This window comes from Coloeus monedula, assembly GCF_965178545.1.
Source record: "Coloeus monedula genome assembly, chromosome: 5".
NCBI lineage: Eukaryota > Metazoa > Chordata > Aves > Passeriformes > Corvidae > Coloeus > Coloeus monedula.
Window position 1 is genome coordinate 52,581,589 of NC_138785.1, and position 18,074 is coordinate 52,599,662.

Genomic DNA, 18,074 nt, shown 5'->3' on the forward strand with positions numbered 1-18,074 from the left:
AATCTCCTCAGTGTACCATCATAGATTACACTTGAACTAAAACACCACAGCAGTTTAAGACTGAATGAATTGGGGATCTGAGGCCCGGCCTTCTCTCTGCTCTAGGTGGTGTTGCTCTGACTCTCACAAAGGTGCACATTAAACTGTTCCGTGATCATGTTAAGATGCTGATTTCATTGAAACTTTATCACTTTTCCTTTGAAATATTCAAATTGCTCTGAAACACCTCAGTGAGTGATACCACAGTATAAAGAGCAGGGGGAAAGGTAGGAATGTGCAAATCAGCAAACAAGGGAATAAAAGGCCACTGAAAGCTGACTCAAAATAGGTTAAGATGTTAAGAGTGAGCTTCTCTTTGGAGATATGTAAAGGCGCTCTTCTGTGTCAACAGGAGCTTTTTGAAGAAAACTCTACTATAGCTCTGGAGGATGCCTAGATATTCACAGTTCCAACTACCTGTGCTGGACATCACAGGCCACAAGTATCAGACCTTGTAAGACAAAAGGAATGGTTAGTAATCAGATGAGAAACCATCACAAATCCACTAATTACGTGTTAGCCTCAGTTCTACTGTTTTGTATTTCTGCTACAATCCCCAATAGAAAAAGTGAAGGAACAATAAATAGCCTTCAACAACAAATAGCCTTGGCATGATCTCTGACCCTAAAATAAAGTGCATGTAACATCACAAGTAACACACAGCTACTTTCAGTATTATTTAAGTTGAAAAATATATGAAAAATATAATCTGATACAGTTTACTATACAGTTAACTATTACAGTAAGATAAGAAATCACAAGAATGTATAATTTTTATGTTGTCACTGCTGCTGTAAGAGTGAGAATAGGTAACTCTTTTTACCAACCCTGTGATTAATTTAATCTTCCTTGGTCAGACATTATCTCTGTAAGTCAGAAAACAGCACTGGTATTACACAAACTACTTCCTCCATGTGGCAATCACACAAGGTTTAGGGAAGTCCCATAATATTTTTTATGAAATGAGAGTGAACACACAAGCACTTAGCTGATGCAGGATGCCACAAAGTTACTCTAGGGTTTGACAAGAGCCCCATAAAGGCTTGGACTAATACTACTAGGGACAGGGTCACTGGCCACTAAAGTTCCCTGACAGAAGAGCTCACATACATGAATTGTTTGAACAGATCCCAGGATAGAATGGGTGTCATCACACTCACACTCAAGAAGCCCATAAAGCTTGATTAATTGTGAGAGTATTGAAAGCACAGCTGGTTGTTTGCATTATACAGGATACTCTGTTAGGATTTACACAGCTAAACTTTGACCTACTTTATGTACTGGACTGTGTATGCGCACAGCACAAATGTGTATTTGATTTTTCATTTGTTCTGTTGCATTTTTTTTTCTTCTTTATTTTACATTCATTTCTTCAGTTAGTATTTGGGAGACAGGAGAGATGTCCTAAACCAAAAAGCAATGCTAGCAGTTTGCAATTACACAGATTCAATAAAAAAAACCCAAAGGTGCATAAGGAGGCAGAAAAAAAGCCAAATTAAGTTCTTACTTGCACTGACATTAGTCCAGTTACTTAATTTTGTTTCAGTGTTTTATGACTTTTGCAAAAGAAGAACCATGTTTTTCTCCCATCAGGCAGTAAAATACAGAAGAAAAAGGTCACTTCTATCTTTAAAATTATCTTCCCTGAATTCTTTTAAGAAAGGGAAATGGTGCTATTAAAAAATAGATACTTATGAGGCCACATCTTAGAGTCTAAAGTAAAAACAAGTTGTGTAAGAATCTACAGTCATGAAGCCAAGCTTCACAACAACTTCTTCGGAGTTCACTGGGCCTCCGCCATTCCTTTTATAGATGAATAATGTGAAGTTCACTCACAAGATCAGCTCTGTGCAGCCTCACAGCGAGCTAAGTGTTGATTATCTGAAACCAGCTTCTTCAGCACATAATCAGATCATAAACAACATGTAACAGAGTGCTGCATTCCAGGTAAGACAGTGTGATCTACTTAAGTGCATAAGCTATTTTAACTCATGAAAGTAGGTGAAGGTTGTTTAAAAGCATAGTAACTGTTAAAGCAATTGGTGGACAAAAAAACCTGAAGGCCTCTGACGACAGAAGACACCACAGTTGTAAACAGAAAGCTCAAGAACAGGGCAAATGCTACATTTCAAGAAGTGCCTCAGCGTAAGGAAATGGGTCTTATCTGTGTCTGCTACGGGCCGGATTTGGCACAGGTGAAGTCAATCAGCAGGCTCAGGTTTCGAGCAGGTGTCCCAGTCTGCTGCAACCATACAGACACTGCAACTCTCCTGGTAACACTCCTGCAGTTGCCTAGACCAAAAGCTGTTCCTGATGACACTACAGAGAGAAGATTCAGAACCACCACACAGACTTGTGCATATCTTGTGCAGCTGTGATCCTGTTTAAATCAAAGGCAATATTTTTCTATTAAGCAGAAAAGAACAGTTCTACCCAGAGTTTTGCCATTAACTGCTCTGGTAAACACAAGCATATATTACAGACTGTTATGACAGCTTGTGTCCAGAGTCTTGGGGACAAAAAAAAACCCCAAAACAACCCACACAAAAATGTAACCCTTTAAAAATGTGAGCCAAGCTTTTTACATTTCTTCATAGTCTGGTTCTGCATTGGTAATGTCACAGAAATATTTTCCTTGCAAGACATCAGGCTCAAGTTTCTAGGCTCAAATTCTCTAAACCTCCAGTTCATATCACAGAATAAAAAAGGGGAAACTTTCAAGCATTCTGAGCATCTCCTTCACTAAAAAAAAGTTTTAAAATGACAGTGCTGTCTGCCAACCTCTACTGTGCATACTGTGCATCCTGTGATCAGGAAGAACAGGTGGATGATGCACTCTACAGACAGCTCAGAGTATCTTCACATTAGCAAACCCTGGTCCTGATGAGGGACTTCAACCACTCAGATACCTGCTGTAGGAAAAACACAGCAGAGCATAGTCAACCCAGCAAGCTTCCAGAGAGCCTCGATAAGAACTTGCCAATCCAAGATAGAGACATGATTAAGAATGCCAAAGTCCTCCTGGAACTGAACGTAGCAAGGGTTGTCAAAGGCAACAAAAAAGTCTTTATAGCTACCTAGGTGACAGAAGACAGACTTGGGAAAATGTGAGCCTGCTGCTGAATGGAGCACAGGACATGGAAAAGGCTGAGATACTAAATGTCCTTTTTCACTCAGACCTCTGTGAAACCATTACATTTAGAACTGTTATTCTTCATTTACAATAAATATAAAAGTATAATAAAGGACAGCACAACCTTAACTTGCCTTCAAGCTAAAGTAGCTCAGGGCATGAGTCAGATAAACTAGTGACCTGTGTTCCATTTGCCATCCCAAACATCAAGTAAGATTAAACATACCTAAGTAAAACAAATCATTCAGTACACCAAAGAAGGATCAACATAATGACATCTGGAATTAGTTTTCCAAACCAAAATAAGAACAGAAATTACTCTTCCTCCGTAATGTTTTGGCTACTTTGCATCTCTGGAGGGGGATACCCTGCTACAGTATGCCATTAGCCTCATGTTATTTATCTCTTTCATTTCTTGGAGTGAATGATGTGCTAAAGCAAGGCATGGTACAGAAGATAAGCTGTTTGGGGAAGAATGAGCTCTGGAAGGAAACAGCACACCTCACCTGCAGTTCCAGTTTAGAACTACCACATCTCAAATGTAGGACTAAAATGCCAATAATTTTTAAAGTATATAGTTTTCAACAACAACAGCGATGTCAACAGGATCACAATTCTGTAGTACATAAGCAAATGTCAGACCAGAGGCCACTGGGGAGATAGGGAGGCTGGAGCATGTATGTTTTAATTTCCATCGTGCTCCTAACAGTATCCAAGCACTCTCACCAAGGTGTTCAGCAAGGCTGAAGTTCTTATGCTGACTATTCTGCAATAGATTTCGTGGAGACTTAATTTTTCCCCATCTTCCCCCACCATTACTTACCACAATACATATTAGACCCATCTATGGCCTATAAGTAGCCTTCGTAAGCTCTCTGTGGGCAATATAATTGAATCCAGCTCCATTCTAGAGCGCCTACAAAGAATATTCATTAATGATTCAGCCCTACCCTCAGGCAGAAATTACTCAATCATGAGGCCACATCAGAAACTCTGCAGATGAGGGTGTAGGGATAAGAAACTCCACTATCTGTAACAAGTGGAAACTTACTGAGGTTATAGATGAAGGAAGGAATGCTCCAGATCCCATGTCTGCTTGGAAAGAAGACTCTAATCCATAAGAGAAGCTCTCTCTAGGCAGTGTAAACCCATCCTTTAAGCACAAAGAAGAGTGTAATGATCTCCATATTCACATGCTAGTTTTCAAGTAATGTCATCTCACCCTTCCCTACTTACTGCTATCCAGCAGGGAAAGTGAGTCACACATTGCCATGATGGTACAATGGAAATAATTATAGAAGATCCTACAGGAGAAAGACAAAGATCACAATGGGGCACGGCCTTTTCTTTCACTGCTAAAGTGCAGCATAGTAAAGAATTCCTTGCAAAGAATCCTGACATTACTTAGTATTAATTATCTAAGGATTTCTTCTCTAAAGTGGAGATGTTAGTAATGCAGCAACAATGAACCCAAGAGCCTCATACTCATATGCAGGGAAAACATTGCATGCATTCCCACACCTCCATCAACTCTAGAGCTGAGCTATTACCCAGCAAAAAATCATCTCCCATTAACAAAACTCTCATATTAAACAGTAAAATAGTCCCTCACTAATCAGATGTATGTTCTTGCTCAATTTGTAAATAAAATTGTAAATAAAGGAGTACAACTACAGTTAATGGACTGCAGTCTATCTGCAGTGCTGATGCTAAAAGCCTTACCATTCCTGATTTCTGTACTTTCTACCACCTCCAGTGGTATGCCTCTGTCTGCATGTCTTTCAAGTTTCTTGTCCACCTCTTAAAGGCCTTAATTGTTTAGTCTTCTACTCACCTGCCTCTGTCTTAACATCCTAATCTTCCTACTGTACTTCTTCCACAGACATACTTCTGCCTCCTTTTATTCTACTCATCTTAAGGTGAGGATGTGCCCAGAACTTAATTACAAAGCCACAAAGTACCTTCTACTTCAAATCCTCAGTCAGACCTGACTTAATCCAAGAACTCTTTGTCAAATACAACCCTACTACAGATTTATATATGTAGACAAAAAGAATTGTGGCTCTTGTGGTTTACAATATCCTTGTAATTAGTAATTATCACTAAGAAGTCTGGATGTCCAGGATTGCTGGGTAAAGATTGTTATGAATATGCAAATTCTGTGACTAAACATATCTGGACTGCTGCGATTCTTTTACAGACCTGAAGCAAATAGGAAAAAAAAAGGCCTCACAAACAAGAGCGCCAGCACAGGAGTCTGCTGAGTCACACAGACTGCAAAAGTCCCATTTCTAAAATTTGTTTCTTCTGAAATTGAACATAAACTGCAGTAACAGTGCTAAATTCTTCATCCCAACTCACTGCCTTTTAACAAACAGCTCCTTAGTTTGTAACAAAGGTATATGTGCACTCTCTATCCTTTCAAGTTGGGTATCTGCAAAACAGGTAACAGTTCACTCCTGCTGATAAATATATAAACATCACTGAAAAAGGCATTATATGACAATATTCAGAGCAAAGTAACAACACCCTATAAAGCACAAGGAACTTACTTAATATGTGGAAATTGCACAAAATTTAAGTAAAAGAGTGTAGTGGTTTGGTAAACCACGACAAAGAGGCAGGGCCACACTTCAGATGGGAAGAACACTGGTATTTCCATTACCCTTTTATTAAAACATAGGTCCAACAAATGCTGATTGGATGTCTACCTAGACTGCAAAGAAGTCAAGGGAAACAACTCATGCATTCATGGCAAGTTAAGAGACCAGGTGGAAGGTCGTTTTTGAAAGAATAGATATCTGTGTGAATCTAGAGCTAAGTAGTTAAAACAGGCATCCAAAAATTTGGGGTGTTGTCTCCAAAGACATATAAGCACAGCTGCAAATTTAATTAGAGACTTACTTTGTTCTTGATCATTTCAAACATGTCCATGAATTTGATCAAACACGAAGAAAAAGTATCTGAATCTTTTGCTGGAAAAGAAAATGCCTCAGAAAATGTACTGGGGGTGATCAGTGCTGTGTTCTCACCATAATCCTGGAAAATCACAAGCGCAACTGAACGCATAAGCAAACTGAAAAATGCATTCACCAGCTGCTATCCAATGCCAAGTTTTGAAACGTCTATTCCTTATTTCTGCTCTTACATACATAAACTTGGTATTCTGCATTTAAGTTGACAGGATTTCTCACTTGAATGCTTATGATTTACAACGTATTTTCCTTTTAATTTACTGGAACTGCTGTTTTATCTGGGGGGATTTAACTAAAGCTGTTTCCATATGTTTTGAGATGAAAGCTTGAGACCACAGATTTGGAACTGTACAATGTTTTGCTCTTGGGCAGGTTGGCATAACTCCCGTGCGTGGTGTATATTCACATTAATACCTTCAGGGTTCTTCACCAGGACATCTCCTGTGAGTCAAGTGAGCATGCTGCTTTCCAACATTATAACTAGAGTCAACACTCAAGAGGTGAAGGATACATCACCAGTTTGTCCCCAGTAGCTCACAATAACTTTGTGTTAAATCCTACTCATTTCACTCATTCATGAGAGTTAGTTACTCTCAAACAGAAGAGATCGACAATTTTAATGCTTCCACTTTTTCAGCAAAGACACAAATGGTTAGGAAATGCAAACTTAGCCAAATCTCACCCACTGCCAGACATGCACACCCAATTCCTGTCTCACACCATGCAGCAGCAAGCCTCCATGTCACAGAGGTGCAGAGACTGTGCTTTTCTCCCAGTCTCCAACCCTGCCTGCCAGGCTCTGTGAATTACAGAGCTAGGAAAAGGTTTCCACAGGGTCATATGATACATATGGAGGTTCCACACTACCCTCTCCTCTTTCTGAGAAAGGAGGTATCCCTGTTTCCCAGTCACATAGGTCTCAACTCAGGAAAACAGAAATTTGAGAGGTCTGAGTGCGGGATTAGATAAAGTTCACAGTGACTCGAGAGTGAAATCCTAGCCCTAGTGACATCAACAGAAAAGCTCTCACTGACTTGAGGGCCAAGATTTCAGCCCATATCCCAAACTGAAGTGTTTTTTAAGCTGATGAAATTCAGGCCCTGATCCTCTAGGAGATGTATACACCTTTCATTTCACATATTGAGCAGTTCAAATTCAACTGAACAATTAACATCAAATAAAGTCAGTCAGTAAGTTTTAGTGAGATCTAATCTCTAATTGTTAGTACAACATTAAGGTCTTACAGTGTAGTGAAAGGATTCAAACAGCACAAAAGCAACTCCAGGGATGCTTGCTTTGGTTCTTTTCTTTTTACTTACTTTTGTCTGATCATCAGCTTTAAATACATAGCAGATACTTTGCTGATTTGCTGCTTCATCCTTTATCAGACAAGCAAAGTAGCTCGGATCATGGCTGTTGTGAATCAGTTTGTGGACCTGCTGTGGCTTGTATTCAAACACACTTGAACAAATTAGAGGGTCCCACTGCTGGGTTTTCCCTGTGTCTCGTTCACATCGCAAACTGGCTGGTGAAACACAAAGTCGGATTTGGCTGATGCTGGGTTCTTCTTTGGAAGACTTTGCACTGAGCAACCGGATCTCGGCCACAATCCAAGGCAGCATTGACATAGTGGTTAGGGAATGCACTGGGAGAGAACCCACGAGCTGGAGACTGAAACTTGCTGAGAAATCACTAGGTGTTTGATACTTTTTAACTTTGAATGTTATTGGCTCCATTCTACAGTCTTTTGGAAACCTGGACTAATTCACCAATATTTCAGTTCCATGGAATGACATTATCTGGATGGCTCCTTTGATTAGGGAACAGAAGAGTTCTGAAAGGAAAAGAAACAGTTATGTAGGTGCTGGAACTCTATTAAAAACGAACTCCCAATTACACAAATAATTAGCAACTTAACATCAGAAGAGATCTACCACGGCCTAACTAGCAAGTTCCACCTCTCTGCATTGGCCCTTACTGCTTCAGGTCCAACAGACATAACTGTAATAAATACATTGCTCAGAAGAGAGGCAGTCGTGATTTAAAAGTTGCTTTATGACCTTAGCTCAACTATCTAATGACTAACTAAATTACAGTGCACATTCTTTCTAGCCTGCGTCTGTTTCATGGGCAGGTACCTGTAGATCACACTGGCCTATTTCAATCCTATTATCACAGGAAGAACCCAGCTGAGCTATTCTGACCTTCATGACAGTTGAGGTCACTGTTTGCTAAGACACCTTTACATATGGAAAAAAAAAAGTCAACTTGTCAGCTTTCTTGTCCATAGGTGGATGACACTGAATTTAGCTACTAACATGGAGCTGTTTCCTTAGGTATAGCTTGCTAAGTGATTATTGGTTGTAACCAAACAGATTTTTTCAATAAATAACACCCTAGAAATCACTGTCATCTACAAATGCTAGCAGCAGTCAACTGAGAGATCTCTGAAAAACCTGTCAGATAGCAGTCATGAGCAACAGTCCTTACAACATTCTGGGAAGAACCAGATGACAATCACCATTCATGGCTGCATTTTAACGCTGGTCAGCCAGACGGGAATACTTAATGTTAGCCAGACTGACACTGTATCATTTTTCTTCCTTAAAATACCAAATGGAATATACCAAGTGACACACAACTCTGTTGTAATCCTGTTATACCCAGCATCTACTTCCACTACTGTTACTATGTATTGGTACTTTTAGTAATGAAATCCAATAATTGCATTTATTTACAAATTCCATTTCGCAAAATGCAGTCTATGAAAACACATAGATTGGCATTTGATATACTACCCTGTTTTAACTCCTCTTTAATTGACCTAGTTTCAGCTGTTACATTATATTGTGTGAGACTGACACGAGGCTGACAGGCCTGTAATTGCCTGTGGCTGAATACCAGGACACGAGTTTACCATCAGTCTTACGAGAGTTTCCCATGATAAGACCTATTAAAGCCAACATAAATAGTACCAAGATATCCTTACAGAACATTTTAATTACATTTGAACAAGTACTGAATAAGTGGCATCTGTTTACTGTGACAAGAGTACTTATCTTTGTTCATCTACAAATATGATCAAAACCAGCACTATTTTTCTCATGAGTTTCCATTAAACTTTGTCCTTCATTTGCTCTTGCAATAATATTTTCAGACTGAGTTTCTAGCAGTCTTTCGCCTTGTTGAAAATGAAAGGAAATTTTAGGATTAAAAAAAATCCCAAAACTTTTTTTAAAATTTCAAGATGGAAATTAATTTTGAGCTGTTTAAAATGCAACCAATCTATAAATGTCCCAGGGGGAAAAAAAGTTTCTGCAGTAACCGGAAAACTGTAAAAACAAGAGAACTTCAGAAATCATCTTTGGGTATATTTACTTTTTTGAAGCTTTTTCATCTTTTGACAAATGAGCACTGTGGCAACATTATCAGTTCCAAGGATAGCAAATTTAGCAAGAGCGCAAATTTTCAAGATACTATTCAATGAATTAATAATAAACAGCATTCTAGATGTGTAGATCATTTTTTTTAAAGTCTTTTCATAAACCTCTGGGTGTTTATCTGCGCATGCGAGGTGTGGGAATAAGGGCCATGAAAATCCAGAATTTGTACATCTCATTTCAAGTATACTACAGCTGGGTTGTTTTTTTTTTATTTCACAAACGAGCAAGAAAATAAGCATCTTTTAGATTAATATAAATGCATTACATCAGAAATGAAATGGCACCAATCTATGGCAGGGGAGGTTCAGGTCGGACATCAGGAAGAATTTCTTTACTGAAAGGGTGGTAAAGATTGGAACAGGCTGCCCAGGGATATGGTGGAGTCACTGTCCCTGGAAGTGTTCAAGAAACAACAGGATGTGGTACTTGGTGCTGTGACCTAGTTCACATGGTGGCATTCAGTCAAATGTTGGACATGATGACCTTGGAGGTCTTTTCCCACATCAGTGATTCTGTGATTCTAAATGAGATAGCAGCTTCATGAAGCATTTTTACACCTTATCAACACAGACTGCTAAGCACAATTACCATGATAGTTTTCCATCTCACAGGAATCAAAATGGTCTCTTCTTTGACAAACTATTACAAATTTTTTCTCCTTAACAGCAACAATGAAAAATAGTTTAGCAACTGCAGGGAAGATTGGATTCATTCATAACTACCATGGTGTGTAGTCTAAACTACATAAAAATCTAGGTTTTAGCTTTCAGTGCTCTTGTCACTTAGTGGCATAGATAATAATCTTGGGATAAGAAAGCCTAAGAAAACTTCGTTCTTAGTTGAAAACAGGAGAACTGAGCTGCCACACAGATGATGATGTATCCAGCCACATACTATTTGTAGCAAATTTCTTATTTGTGTTTTCTGAGAACCCTTCTCAAAAAAATATAATTAAAGGCATGTAAAAATATAACAAAGTCACCCTCGTTTTAATCAACTTTTCAAGAAAGAGAAGTTTCTTTTTGATTACCACCATCTACCACGCTCTTTTACCCCAGATCTACGAGGCAATGCAGCCTCAAATGGAAACGAATATCACAATATAATACATTATTTTGCATGCCAACTCTAAGGACTGAACAGTATATTAAAAAACCCAAGGTTGATACTTTGTCATACTTAAACAAATATTGTACTGCTGGAATGTATTTAATATAAATGCAAAGCTTCTTGGCATTCATCTGTTTTTTAAAAAAATAAACACCTTGCAAAGTCAACAGCATAAATAGTGTCTGCATTTGTTATTTCCAAAGAAAAACACTACTAAATCAAACCAAATAAGTAGAAGTCAAAATGCTAGGTTTTTTCCCTTATGTTAGGAGGGGCAGAAAGTGCAGTTTCTCAGACCACAAATTTAGCAGCATCAGAAAGTCTCCTTATCCAACCTGTATTGTTCTGTATGTTACTGTTCTGCATGTTCCATCTCCCTTTCCCAGCCATTCTTTCTTTGTTTCCTCCTCCTGTCACTTACCATAAGCAAATCCCACCAGAAATTATGCCAATTTCATGCTGCTGGTATTAATGTCCCTTAAGTTTACACCAAGGACTAGGTTTTCCTTCAAGACTAGGTTTTACTTCAAGACCACAAAGTGTTTATGTACGTGCTTAATTTAAACCTAAAAATAGTTTTGTTCTTCTCAACAGGCCTATTCCCAGCCATAAAATTAAGCACACATTACAGACAAAGTGTAGCCATGGTCTCAGCCCATCCATGTCTGCCCTGACTCCACTGCTTGGAATTTTAGTGCCCTTACCCATCTCTGGTTGCCACCACTCAGTTCATCCCTTCTGAAAGTTGGCTCTTCAGGTGCCATAGGAGTTTACAATACATACTAGTACAGTAGGATCAAACAAGTTTCCTCTTCCTCCCAAGTGTCTGACCAACTCTTGCTTTTTAAATGCTTATTTCACCTCTAATCCAAGAGAGAATAGGAAAGATATAAAAATAAAGCTGTCCACTAGTTTCCTTCCACCTCAACTTTGATGTTCCTTTGGCAGCTCTAAATGCCATTCAGCTTCATTACTCTGGGCTTTGCTCAGCACACTGGAGGTCTCCAGTTGTTCTCCCAGTGCTCACAGACATAACTGGGACAGCTCCTCTTTCTCCCCTCCACCAGCATCTTTTGAAGGATCTTGGTTGCCCTTGCACTCAAAACTGAGAACAGCTTGAGTGGCACTCCTCAGCTGAAGCTTTGCTGCTGAGAAAGATATAGTTTAGAGAATATGAACCTTAATGTTGCTACTGTTTAGCCTGCTTTGATTCAGCTGTATTTGCTCCATCAGCAGAAAAACAGCCAGTCAAACTGTAATACATAAGATATTTACACAAACCGCATTAATACATCAAACCCTGCCTTCTATACTGGGGGACACCAGACTGACTCATTAATGTGGAACATACACATGGGAACGAACATATGTGTGCCCTTTGTTCTCAACTTCTCTTTTGCTCTGATCAACCCAGCCACTTCTCACAAGTGGGGAGCAGGCTTAGAAAGCATGCAACACTACACGGATAGTCCTGTTCTAGCAAAATCTGATACTCTGCTTTTTAAAACCCTAACCTAATTAAAAAAAAAAAAACCAACATATATTAGACTATTGCTCTCCAAAATCAAGTTGCATTCTCACCGTGTTGTGGCACAACACGGTGAGAGAGACCTTCAGAGAGAAGTCAGGGTGATGGCAAGACAGCATGAAGGGCACAGCTATACAAATTATTACTTCTGCCATTCTGGACCCCAAGTTTTCCCCATGTGAAGGTACATGTCTAAGCAGCATTGCATCATGCAGGACAGCATTCCTCAAAATTCACCTTCTCTCAAGAGAGCAAAGACTATATCACAAGAAGAAAGTATTGGCTCCAGGTGCCAGTTGGTTAGATGGGGTCAGGTAAGCTTTGAAGTTAGGAAGAAGAATGACGTGGGGTTATTGTGTTAGTAACCTAGGAAGGTGAGGCACTGAAAATCAGGTTTGTGCAACCGGGGGAACACCAGGCAGATTTGGGATAAACTCAAACTAATACAGAAAAAAGGCAAAGAGAGGAGACAGAATGTTCTAAACCAAAACACACACACACACACAAAAAGCAGAACCTTTGACAGTGGTGAAATGTTATCATTCTTTTGTCCTTTCCTCTCAACCAGACTAAATTCAATACAGACATGCAGCCAAAAGTTTTAAACTATTGTTCAGTACATTGGTAACTACAGACCTAAGCAACCCTTCACTCTCCTCCAGCTCCTTCCCTGCTTTGGTAGCAGCTGGAGTGCTGGGACTCACAGCAGAACTGGTGAGTTTAGAAGTGTCAAGCTTTCACACAGCAGTGAATAAATGAGGAGTTTGACCTGGGAGCTGAACAGAAAGATGCCATCTTCCTCAATCTTTGCAGTTCTTCTGAGAGACAACTGTGCAGTTACTCCACATCAGGCTTGGGACATGGCAGCAGCTTTAGTTTATGTAAGTTTCTCTAAGTCAGTTTTTCTCCTCAAGAAGTTAAGCAAAAATTCCAACCATTCTGCAAGGTCTTATGAAAAACAGCTGGTCTTAAAGAGCACAAATTTGTTCAGCTCTTCTCTGCATGGCATTAGCACTGAACCCTGTTGACAAATGGAGCCAGAGGCACTGGTACTGACTGCACTTCACCACTGATTATTTTAGCAGAAATATCATACTACTTAAGGATTATGAGGAGCCCTGGCCTGCAGCCAGAACTCTGGTACACTAACCAGAACGAAATACCACTTGTCTCCCTCTCTTTCTGATCCCTAACTGAAATTTACATTGTCTTTGCTCAAGCTGACAGATTTCTCTATCCAGCTGGCAGGATATATACACAAACACGAATATATATAAAGTATGTCATGACACGGTCACTGCTAAGAACAGTTTTCAAATAGTTTTTATTTAATTCAAACTGGCACTTGGAACCATGACACACCCTTCTCGTTGCAAGGATGTTCTTTCTATCTCATAGCTACTTACTATCTGCTGTTTCCTTCTGAAGTTATGGTCTGCTGTGGGCAACAGCATGTGCAAGTCCAGAAACCATTCTGCCTCAGAAATCAGTTTTCATTTCCATTATTTTTTCATTAAATGCTGACTTTTAAAAGACTTAATGCTTAAATACTGTTAGCACCTAAAGACTGGGTGCTGAATAACATTCAACCATACACTCTGGTACTGGTTCCAGTAATAAACACACCTAAAATATTTACCAGTACAACCAGCATTTTTATCACTCCTCAAATAAGTTTAAAAAATAGACTGTTAATTTAAAAATTGCAACAAAATGGTAGTATGATCTTGATTACAAACATACACATTTATAATCAACTATCTAGTGAAGAAAATAGCTGACTGCTCCTGCTCTTAACACCTGTTGCTATTTCCTTAATCAAGTCCATGGAAATTAATATGCTGATGATTGAAGTCTTCTGACTCAGCCTCATACAGACCTGAACAAAATACTGAACTGTTCTACGACTTCAATGCACTAAAAGAAAACCCCAACCTTTGTAAAAGGAAGCTTGCTAGGTAAATTACATTAGGAATACTATTCCTTTTTATTCAATTGCATATCCACAGCCAAAATGCCTGCATTCAACTTTGCAGTTAACCAAATTACAGTGAAAAAAGTGTCAAGTCATCCACATATCACTGAATATGTTTCACATTCCTTCCATCCTGTCGTTTTTCTCACCTGCACGCATTTCTACTTTTGTGTATTACCTATGATTTTCAGCATTCCTATATAACAACCCGTGACAAATTTCTATTTCAGCACTTAAAAGTGTTAAAAGTATAGACATACGCATCAGCTCAGAGTTATTCGCTATTCAGAAAATGTATAATTTATTAATTTTGACCCACGATGTTCCACTCAATCTCTGGGCTTAACGCAGGCACAAATCCCACCATCTGCACTACTAAAGGTTCCTACAGCAGATCTGCCATGTTAGCCACTCTCCCAAATAAAACACAGCACACAAAGGCCTCAATCTTTTCAAACTGCGCTATAAATAACCACATTCGTTTCATATCTCTCGTGAACGCAGTTTCAAGAGATCGTTCCCCTGTTGACTTAGTTCGTGAATTTAAAGGGCCATAAGAACGCCGCGCCGCTGTGGGGCGATTGAAAGTTACATTCGGCTGCGCTGCGGTAGGTTCTTCCCCAGGGAAGAGCCGCTTTGGTGCTCTGAGACGGAGCGGGGTCTGGGAGGAGTTATACCCACCGATTTTGCATTGATGGGCGAGGAAACAGCAGACAAGAGAGAAGAACTAAAGGCACCTTAGGTCACTGACAGATTAAATTCAAGCAGATCTTTTGGTTATTGTGACGAGGAGCCAGCTCTCCCAGAACCCCGCCAGCCGAGAACAGCGGCACCGGCGCCCCCGTCCCCGCTGCGCTCCCGCCCGGCCGCCCCGTCCCGCAGCAACGCTGCTCCCACAGCCAGAGCTGCGGCTTCGCCGGGAGCCCCATTAGGACCGACGGCGCGACCCTGCCGCGGGCGCCGGGAGGGCGCAGCCGGCCCTTCCTCGCCGCGGGCACGGAGCGGGGCCCGGCCGGACCGCCCGGCGCCGGAGGCTGTCCCCCCTCGGAGCGCGGGTGCAGGCACGGGCCGCCCCGCGGCGGGTGCCGCACTCCTCGCCACAGCTCTTCACTTCCTCCGCGCCGAGAGCCGCTCTTCCTCCTTCCCCCCACCCTCCCAAAACGCTGCTCGGCCCCGCCAGCGCCGCTGCCCCGGGCCGGCCCGCAGCGGGGGCACGGCGCTCCCCACGGCCGCCCCCTGCCAGGCCTGCGGCTGGGGCTGCGCGGGCGCCGCTTACCGCCGCAGGATGTGCTTCCCGCAGGGAAGTGCCCTCGGCGGGCAGCGGCCGCGGGCTGCCAGGCGCGTTCGGGCACCGCCCGCGCGGGGAGGCGGGCGGGGCCGGTAACGGGCGCCGGGCCGGGCGAGGGGCTCCCGCTGCCTCCCGCCGCTGCCCGCCCGCCCAGCCCCTACCTGCCGGCCGGCCGGGACGAGGAGGGACCCGCGCCGCACACCCGGCCGGGCCGCTCGCCGCCTCTGTGCCCGCCCCGCCAGCGCAGGCGAAAATAGCAACAGGCGGCGGGTCTCGGCCCGGGGGGCGGACGGCACGGGCGCTCGGCAGAGACGGCGGGCAGCCGGCGACAGGGGGGCGCCCATGTCGCGACAGCGGGCAGCTGAAGTCCCCTCCCCATACCCGTTAAGTTCCTCTCGAAGAGCATTTCGGTGACCCTGCCCCGTGTGTCTGGCACAGCCTTTGATCTCCCGCGGAAAACATGTTGTCGCCTTGCGGTGGTGAGCCCGGGCGGACGGCAGGGTCAGCTGAAGTGGCGAGCGAAGTTTTCTCACAAAACTGGAACTAGCCCAGCTCGTGAGCTCTGAAGCGGCCAAGTCCCACTCGGGTGTGGGCCCAGCCCTGGCTGCAGGGCAGGCTTTTACGAGCTCACCTGAGTCACCTTGACGGCTTCCTCAAAGAAACCACTCTTGCATATGTATAAGATCATCGTAAGAGTTGGTATTAGTTGGTCTTCCAGTTGCCAGAAAGCATAAGGCATGAATGGATCCGGCGACTTAATTATACTCCTCTGCAAGTGGAGATTAAGGCACCCTACATCCCCGTTGTGCAAACCACTTTTGCACTCAATTAATTTCAAGCCTTCTTAGCAGTAAGAGCACTGATTTACTTACTTTTAAGCCTGTGCACATTTGTAGACTAAAGGAAATCTGCTCGTTGCTGTGAGGGAAAACAGTCAAGCTGTTAAATGCAAGCACAATGTTGCCCCATATTATGAAAAACAGGTCGAATTTCGGTATCCAAGCACATCCCCTACTTCCAAAGTGTAGATACACATGAAGATACAAACTGCATTATGTGTTCATGGCCTTTGGCATCTAGGTGTACTTCCACAGGATCACTGGTAAGTGAATTGAGCTTGCAAGTAGCAGTTCGCTCAGAGAGCATGTCCCCAGTCTGTGCTCAGGTCATGATTTGCTGCTTCTACTTCGGACATGGGAATAGGTACGAGTGCTTCTTGTTTTTCAGTGACATCTCTATGGTCCTTGGAAAGAGGAATGCCATCTTCTTGCAAACAGTGCCTGTCTTAGTTTTTAAACCATCACACCTAAGGACATAGCTCTTACTCCAGTTATCACCCAGTATCAGTACCTGAGTTAAGTTTACGTCCTTTTGCTCATTTTAAGCCTGACTGAGCATTGCATGCCTCTGGTAACCATGCTCCAGCAGAAGGTGAACTGCAATTCCCACCCAGACAGCTCTGGCACTTCAGCTGAGGCTCACGCATTCCCAAATTACCAACTGATCATCTCAGCAAGACTTTTTTTTACTGCTCCAGTGTTGCCTTTCAGAAAAATGCAATGAAACAGATAAGGATCCTCCTACAAGACTATTTCTTGCTCCTTGGAAAATCCTTGAACAACAACAGAAGTCAGTACTAGAGCATCACATTTAGAAATACTTTCTTTTCCTCTTTGATACTGGGAAAGAAATCAGCCTCAGAATGTTCAGCCTGCCTGCAATGAAAGTTACCTAATAATCAGCTTTCAGGCTACATTAGACAGCATTCCTTCTTTGCTTCCTGATGAAACTGTTACTTAAGTAGGGGCAAAAAAAAGAGAACCACAATGAGGGTTTTATGTTTCAGTCCCTAAAAATTAAACGCTTTTATGTGTTCAAAGACTGGGATCCCAGTATACATGTAAAAGCCATGAGCACCAGACTTCCTAATAATTTTCTGTTTTCTGAAAGAGTAGGTCTCTGGTTTTTTTTCCTTCACAGGTTAGATTTTCTTTACAGTAGCCTATTAACTAAAACATATACCATCACATTAATTTCCTAAGACTGAGGAGGAAAATGAAGCTGCGCTTTCCATATCCTGTGAATATGATGTAAAAATAACACCAGTTTAACCTTTTTCTCTTTGCCCAGTTGCGTTCTAAAAAAAATGCAAAGAAAACCCCACCACTGCCTTTTGTACAGAACCAGAGTATACAGGCTTGTATGAGGCCCTCTGTGAGAACATGTGGGTTCTTTTGTAGGTTAAGGAGCAGAAGTATCTACTCACCAGTTGGGGTAAGATTGTTGATCAATATAAATTTAGGCTGAATGTGCCAGGCAATGAGGGCAGAACTTGCTGCTGTACCCTTTGAAGTACCATGAGGCAAACAGGAAGTTTCTACCAAAGATGCTTTCAGAGTCCAAGTTGCTCCATAGTTGGGCAGCAGCTGAGCAATAATGTTCTTGGATTGTGAATTTGAATGCAGGCACCTATATTGTGTTTCAGTTGCATTGCAAGTCTCTGTGCTTTTCCCTCTGTATTACACATAATGATGATTTTCTACTGTTATTATAGAAAACAGTTCTTTTTTTTTGTGACTTCTT

The 18,074-nt window shown here is 41.8% G+C and overlaps 1 protein-coding gene across 5 annotated transcripts in view; it reads right to left on the minus strand.

The window, feature by feature from the left end:
* TBC1D1 (TBC1 domain family member 1) overlaps nt 1-15,990 on the minus strand; it is a 100,182-nt gene extending 84,192 nt beyond the window's left edge. For 2 of the 5 annotated variants that reach the window (XM_082281361.1, XM_082281357.1), the window contains exons 1-2: nt 15,480-15,700; nt 7,467-7,981 (exon numbers count right to left, since the gene is read on the minus strand). In XM_082281361.1, coding sequence (XP_082137487.1) covers nt 7,467-7,883 — 417 coding nt within the window. In that variant the 5' untranslated portion in view covers nt 7,884-7,981; nt 15,480-15,700. Of the gene's footprint in view, nt 1-7,466; nt 7,982-14,884; nt 15,036-15,479; nt 15,701-15,872 lie in introns of those variants that run through there. The other 3 variants (XM_082281358.1, XM_082281360.1, XM_082281359.1) reach the window with 3 other exon arrangements.
* Between the last annotated feature and the right edge of the window lie 2,084 nt (nt 15,991-18,074).